At 34.8% G+C, this 7,569-nt stretch overlaps 2 protein-coding genes across 3 annotated transcripts; both read right to left on the bottom strand.

Moving 5' to 3' along the window:
• Positions 1-2,951: 2,951 nt before the first annotated feature.
• On the bottom strand, positions 2,952-4,047 carry LOC6578152 (mitochondrial ubiquitin ligase activator of nfkb 1-A). Its single transcript, XM_002004033.4, has 2 exons — positions 3,777-4,047; positions 2,952-3,701 (listed from the first exon to the last, which is right to left on the bottom strand). The coding sequence occupies exons 1-2, from the start codon at positions 3,943-3,945 to the stop codon at positions 3,073-3,075; spliced, it is 798 nt and encodes a 265-aa protein (XP_002004069.2). The 5' UTR covers positions 3,946-4,047; the 3' UTR covers positions 2,952-3,072.
• A 206-nt stretch (positions 4,048-4,253) lies between these two features.
• LOC6578151 (serine/threonine-protein kinase TBK1) lies at positions 4,254-7,467 on the bottom strand. Of its 2 annotated transcripts, XM_002004032.4 has the most exons (7): positions 7,140-7,465; positions 6,050-7,076; positions 5,842-5,993; positions 5,650-5,777; positions 5,160-5,235; positions 4,980-5,104; positions 4,254-4,927 (listed from the first exon to the last, which is right to left on the bottom strand). In XM_002004032.4, the coding sequence occupies exons 1-7, from the start codon at positions 7,221-7,223 to the stop codon at positions 4,351-4,353; spliced, it is 2,169 nt and encodes a 722-aa protein (XP_002004068.1). In that variant the 5' UTR covers positions 7,224-7,465; the 3' UTR covers positions 4,254-4,350. The 2 variants fall into 2 exon arrangements, with proteins under 2 accessions (XP_002004068.1, XP_032585275.1); XM_032729384.2 differs by lacking the exons at positions 4,254-4,927; positions 4,980-5,104; positions 5,160-5,235 and adding an exon at positions 5,269-5,367 and having other exon boundaries at positions 7,140-7,467.
• Positions 7,468-7,569: the final 102 nt, after the last annotated feature.

The following is a 7,569-nucleotide window of genomic DNA, read 5'->3' as shown; positions in this document are numbered from 1 at the left end:
AATACATTTACATATACTTATACATATACATATACCTATACAAATGCATATACATAACATTTTTCGGAAGGGCAACCATATACATACAAATCGGCATGATACAAAATTAGATAGCAAATAACTAATGTAGAGCCTTTATAGAAATGATCACTTATGTTTAACAAATATATTCCTCTATGGCTATAAAAACAAACTTAAAGACTAAGTACAATAATTATTTATGCCTAACATGGAAAACATATCTCTTCAAGCTTTTGGAGGCACAATACAAAACTTAAGTGTTGTTAACTTATTTTCATATTATTGGTAATACCTGAATAACAGAATATCACACTTTGTATTTTTGTTGTATTTTTATAGCTCATTGTTATTGATTAAATGTTAAATATAAATACAAAATATGTAATATATCCACTTAATGTTTAACACAAGGCAATAATTCAGAGCCGAAAAAAATATATAGATGTATGTCCAGCAGACAGCCATTTTCTACAAAATATATACATAAAATAGGTAAATTGATATATAAAGCACTTATATAAACCTACCTGTTAAATCCTTAAGTTTAAGCTTGAGTAACGGTTAGAAACGCATATTTGAAAAGGAAAAATGAATATGAATATACTGTGACAAAATTGGTTTGAAACCCCGGTAGACAGCATTGCAATCAAATCGGTTTTTAACTTGGGTAGACCGTTTTGCTCAAATATGAATTCGAAACCCGAAACTCGAAAATGTTGCCATTGTCTAGCCTTTACATATCATGAAGAACCACATAAGTAGAAGAACCATAAACAAATTAAGTTCTTTGACTTTAACATTTATACATGATAGAGAATTAGTCGTTGGCATATATCAATACGTGTGAATGAAAACCTACTTTGTACCTTCTAAATACTATATATGTACATACATTAATATGCGTATGTATACTTACATATATACTCGTACATAAACATATACCTAAATATATACATACAGATATTTTGAATAGACAATTTTTACAAGGAACTTCTAAATTTTCATGAAATGGACATTTTGTTGTTGGATGTTCTTTTGTAGTTTTATATGTACATACGTACGCATATAGGAATCGCAATGTCAAGTAAAAAATTTTGGGTATGCATATTTTTGAGAAATGAATAATACTTTTCACTACTTTTCAATATTTTCATATATGTACACTATTTGTCTATCAAAGGCATAATTTTAAATCGTAAATACATAGATAAGTAAGATATATTTTATTATCCACTTTCCTATCAAATAAGAATAGGCAAGAGCCCATGAAGCTTTATAAATGGCAAGAAATTGAATTTTTTTAGCAATAATCTGAATTAAATGGAAAATATACTAAAAAAAAAAACAAAAAAAACACAGTTTAGCCACAAATTTAAAAGTAAATATATGTATATGTATATTTAAAGTACAGAATATACTTAAGTGCACAAATGAATGTTAATTTTGAAGCCCATCCGTAAAGATATAACTGAAGACAGGATTTATAGTACTTACGTACAGCAACAGAAAGAACAACAACAACCTATAGAAATATACACATAAAATGTTATATACATTTTTTTCGAATTTTATTGTTTTGTTTAATATTTCATGTACTTTTGAAGAACAACTAAATACAAAGCATGTCATTTCGATTTAATAAATATATAGACGTTAGCCTATTCTTGTTTTCTATATGACTTTTGAGAAAAGTTAGTTCTACATATAAATCAAGTTATATACACACAATATAAAATGTAACTGATTTCAAATAAAATTGTTTACTTATTTCTTGTGTGTTAACCAATCAAACTTTGTATATTGGGCGTAGCTAAATAAATTTGGATTTCGTCTATTTCTTGATGCCTAGAATTACTCAACATGCCTTCTAGATGATGTCTTATGTAAGACGATGAGATCACAAAGGATGGTGAAAGAATCTGAGCATACCAACTATGTTCAATTTACTTTAAGTAATGTGATCTGTGCACTGCTTCCTCTAATTTTTTCAGCTTTGGTCAATTACTAAAAACAAAATGAGCTCACCTTACCTAAGTTTGAACCTTATTTCAATTTAACTCACCAAAGATTTACACTGCTTTGCTATAATTTTCAACTTTATAATTGTATTCAACTTACTTTAAATAGCTTGGTCTCACCAAAGATTTACACTGCTTGCTCCAGTTTATTAACTTGATCAGTTTGTTGAGATTGACAAAAAACGGGAGCAATAAATTTGTTGAATTCAACAACGTAAACTCACCAAAGCTAAACACTCCTTTGCACAATTTTTATATAGTATTAATTTGTTCAATTTACTATTAGCAATGTGAACTCACAAAAGATACTCTTTTTTTTTTTTTTAGTTTTACTACTATGTATTAAATTGATACCATACCATGCATTAATTATCAACCAACATAACAATAATAAAGCTAAGCTTGTAGTTCAGCTAAATCTTTATGGTATTTTAGATTACCCCTAAGTTGGGATACGTATAAAAATATTATTTGAACCCAATCAACCAGGTAATGTGATGACGAACGTAATATGCAAATGCACTTATGAATCCCGATGGCATTAAATCTAGTGGAACCGTATGAATTGAAAAAATTCGATTACATAGCTCCATCTACATATGTATATGATAGCATTCATATAATAGAACAATAGGTGGCGCTTGCTGTTGTAATGTTATTCAATAAATAAAGTAAACATGTAATGTTCTATATTTTATACTTTTGAACTTATTCGTTATCCATACATAGGTGGCGCAAACCAATCCCAATGGCGAATTATAAGTGTCAAGATTTTCCCAATCCGTCCAGCAGAGACGTGGAAAATCGGAAAATGAATCTGACAGCATTTGGACAGTGATATAGTAATAACCCCCAACTACAGCGCTCCACTTAGTTTAATATTGTATTTTATTTATTATAATAAACAAAATGTTTATGTATGGATTATCTTTAATATCGAATCAAATGATCAGAATTTTGTGTGTTTTAAATTTTCTTATAGTAAATATAAAAATAATACAATAATACAGTAAATACAATATAATATACATAATCAGTCATAGACAGGCAGCAATGTGTGGACGTCGTTGCGGCAAACAGGACAACGATGGCCACTCTCCAAGCGGTGCAGCTGCTGGGCACACTCCTTGCACAGGCATAGATGTCGACAGGGAAGGATAACGATGTTCTTGTTCCTTTCTAGACACACTACACAGTTTGATCGATGACCCGAAGCATTCGTCGATGCTTCCGAAACCTCCAATTTCTGAAACACCCAGGAGACTTGCTGATTAGTCCAGTTCGCCGACCACTGTAAAGCCAAGCGCCCTTTTGTTGAGATCTCATTAATAAGGGTCCTTAAGAGATAAAGCGCTAGCAGATGAACATATCTGCGAAACATGTAGACCACCAGAAGCAGCGCAATACCAATCGTGAGTTGGAAGACGTTTTTGAGTAAATATGTGCCACGCTCAACAATATGTCGAGCTAATTGATCAAGCGCTAGAATAATATAGTCAATTATAACTATAATGGCTCGCGGGAGCAGCATAAGTATCCACAGTGTGCAGTTGCCAAGTCCAATAAGTACGTTGCCTATTAAAAGGACTAGTTCCTCTGCCAAGTACCGCGCAAGATTGAGCCCGTCTCCAGTACCATAGTAAATGTAGTCCCAAACATTGCCTACAATATTCCGAAGTTCGTTATAAAAAATGTTGCACTCCTTCGCAATAATAGTTGCTATTCGGTAACAATCACATAATGCGCTCCAGATGTGCCCACCGGCTTCGACGAGGCAGTAACCTATGAACCAGCTGGCAGCGAGAAAATAATATATTATATTTATAATGCTCTCAATCACGGTCGAAATAGGCAGCAGTAGCAAAGCATCAATTACAGTTCCAACTGTAATTAGTATTGAAATCATAGTGCACGCCGCAAATACATTTTAAATAAATTGAAACGAAAGGAACAAAATGATAACAATGGCAATGCCACTCCAAGTGAGGGGAATATTCGACTCTTCAATCGATAGCACAATATCACCATGAGAGGAACCACGAACCATGGCTTATGGAAGAACTAGGAACTATCGATTAAAATAAATATTCCACATCGATATAGCCACTAACCACGGTTAGTGAAACAGTGTAACAAAAGTTACACTCGATTTGATTTGGTGTTCGATATATCAACAGTTGAAAATGCATTTACAAATAAATAACACAATTTTACTATAGGTATTAGATATTTCTTTTATATTTATAATACAAATAAACTTATACAATATACTTGCTCATTGTGAGACACTACACATTACATTTTTAGTTCTCTAGTTCATGCTGCCGTTGATATTGGTATTGGAAATACCTATTTTATTTATCAAAGATATAAGCTCGCTATTTCTTCTCATTACAGCCATAACTTCCAATTGCTGTTGCTTCATAATGCGTAGCCGATTGCGCTCCTCAATTTTGGCCAGTTGGTTGTTGCTATTTATATTTTTGGTGTCCACATCTAGCTTCTGTTCACATTTTATGTGGTAGAGCTCATCACGAATACTATGTAATTTACGCTCGCAGTCGCGCACGTCTTTCTCTAATATTTGAGTTTTCAGGTAGACTGTTTGTGCTAGTTTATACCAATCAGCCAGACATTCCGCCATTTGAGCAACAGCGGGATTCACATTTTCCAATAGCAATTGCTTAATACGTTTGCCATTGTGATCCACTTTTATTTTCTCTAGGGCATGGAACTGTTCATCGTTGTAAGTTAGGGTACGTGTCGCACGGTCACGTAGCAAATGTTGCCAAGAGTCACGCAAGCGCTCTACCAAATACTTTGCCTGTGCGCTAGCTCTTGTGCGGCAAGGGCATTTCTTGCCGTGCATCAAAGATGACCATTGGTCACTGCAAGTAATCAACAATAACAGTTTGACTTTGACTTATAAATTTTGCATACTTAAGCTCGTCATCTGTAACAAAATGCTTGTGCATCTGGGTGATAACATCTGCCGCACCATCAAATTCACTCTTTACGCCATCCAGAGAACAGAGAAGAGGCTTTAATTCCTGGTCGCCCTTTGTCTTTGTAAATAAAATCATATAAAGATATACAATAGATAAATGTACTCTAACTTACCACGCTTGCCATAACGTGTACAACATCTGCGTAGTCTACAACGGTGGACAGCAGATTGTCAAAGCTTTCCGTTTTTCTATAAATATTTTAAATGCATATCTTAAGTTAAAGCCCATTTCTGAATACTCTCATCTCATTGGGATTTAGATTTTGATTTTGTGATAATGTGAAGAGTGCTCAGGAAGCATACAATATACTGAGAGGATTCCTAAAATTAAAATGACCCGTCATACATATATGTTATTATCACGCTATGAATTTGATTAAGAAAGTCCATCAAAAGACACGATTTCAACAATTCAGTTTCTATACACTACAGACCACACTACAAGCTGCATTAACTGCAGTAAGCTGAGTGCGAGCGTGTGTTGTTTGCTGTGTACACATTTCTAAAAGAAATGTAGAGTGATTGGAATCCGCTCTTCGATTGGCTTAGGGTAGGGATTGAACAGTGCCGATTAGAACATTCAGCATTATTTTTTTAACTCACTTCAACAACAAAGTAATGGTGGTTATTAACATTTCTATGAATTGCTCAACTGCCTTCTTAATGAGTATATCCATGGTGGTAAAGATGTCTACGCGTCTCTTGCATTCGTGACCCACACTGCAAGCAGCCTGCGAAAATATATATTGTTTTATATTGAACAGCATTTGTGAAATAAGATTCTGATGATATTACTTTTGCGAGGCTCGCATCATTTTCTACCGAAACATTTGGAGGAAATACTGGAAATTTGGGCAATTCCAATTGCTGTGGCAATTGAACATTGTTATCGTCATTGCTATAGAGAAATATAGGGTGTTCCGTAGTTGTTTTGGGAAAGGCTTTCGCTGCAAAGTAATTTTGATGTTTTACACAATTATGAAAAGCTGCAAGTGTAAATTACCAATAGTACGTGGTGAGATTTTCTTTTCAAGGTGCTCGTTATTGAAGAGCAATATTTGTTTTTCAACCGGCACCTCGGTTTGCAGGAATATACGCTCTCGAAAGTTATCGATTTGCTCATTCGGCTCCAGAAATACCTCCACAGACGTGGTGCGATTTGTAAAGAAGACGTGGATTACACGCTTGCGCAAAATTAAGGTCACTTCTTGAAAGAATCGATCAAAGGACCAAGTTTTCTCGCGATTCTCCTCCAGCAAACCAGCAAGCAGAGGAGTCACAAGCGTCTTCAATCCTTGCGATAAATGTGCATGTGGTGGCAGGGTTGTCGACCACTCAATTGGTCCATTTTCGGCTAACTGTGTTCCAGATATTACTCCCGAGGCTTTCTTTGTAGTTATTTGGTGCATGGTTTCGCGATTCTTACGTCCGCCGTATGGTCTAAAGGGCAAGTTTCCTGTAGCCACATGGTATAGTGTCACCCCAATGGACCACAAATCTACATTTGCGGTAAATGACCGTTGAATAGACTTTCGGAGCACGGCCCGTTCGTATAGATCGGGATGCAGATATTCCTCAGTCCCATAGAGTGAAGCAAATGGCTGATTATCCTCGAGTTCTCGTGCAGCACCAAAGTCGGTTAGCTTATATATGGTTTGACCATCTTCAGATATAAATTTCATTATGTTTCCGGGTTTGAGGTCCCGATGTACCAGCTTATTGTCACGCAAATGTTTCATACCGGCACATAGATGCTCCAGAACCAAAAGGAATTCTTGTTCGGGTAGGCCATAGGAGTTCTCTGGATCATCGAGTATATTAAATAAACTTCCACCCGTACATAATTCCATAACAATTACTTTGCCGCGTCCTTCTTGATCCTCCTCAATAGCCAATAATTTGACAATATTCTCGTGGTTTACTTTTTTCAAAGCTTCAAACTCGCGCATCTGCACATCGGCAGGTCGCATGTGACTGTACGGATTGAACGTTTTTACGGCAACTGATTCCCCAGTTGTCTTATTCACTCCCTGCAAAATCGAATTTGAAGTGTGTCACTCACTGTCAAAAAACATAAATTTTCATTTTCCTACCTGGAACACAGATCCGGTTGCACCTTTTCCCAGTACGCTGGTTGTACACCAAACATAATTCAACGAGCCTCGCAAGAATGACATATTTAAAGTAAACTAATTAAGCCCAGTTTTTCTACGAGCATTAATAAAAGCAACACAAAAGAGAGTTGTTAGTTTGTTGTTGACGAATACCGCATTTTTCGATGAATCGATTTATTATTGTTAGTAAAATTCGAATCCGTTCGGAACCATTTAAAAATCGTTTTTGAACATTCAGTATTTTTAATTATAGATCATTTAGTACTTCTTGATTAGCTTAAAGTGAAAATAATTTTACAATAATACAATGTAAGAAATCTAAGAAAGGGGAAATTTCTTCATGCGGTAATAGAATAATTATCAACGATATATGGTAGCAATGAACAAAATAATCGATATAATATATCGC

Source organism: Drosophila mojavensis, unplaced genomic scaffold (genome assembly GCF_018153725.1).
Source record: "Drosophila mojavensis isolate 15081-1352.22 unplaced genomic scaffold, ASM1815372v1 contig_49, whole genome shotgun sequence".
In the NCBI taxonomy this organism is placed as follows: domain Eukaryota; kingdom Metazoa; phylum Arthropoda; class Insecta; order Diptera; family Drosophilidae; genus Drosophila; species Drosophila mojavensis.
This window is presented reverse-complemented; position numbering and strand designations above follow the sequence as displayed.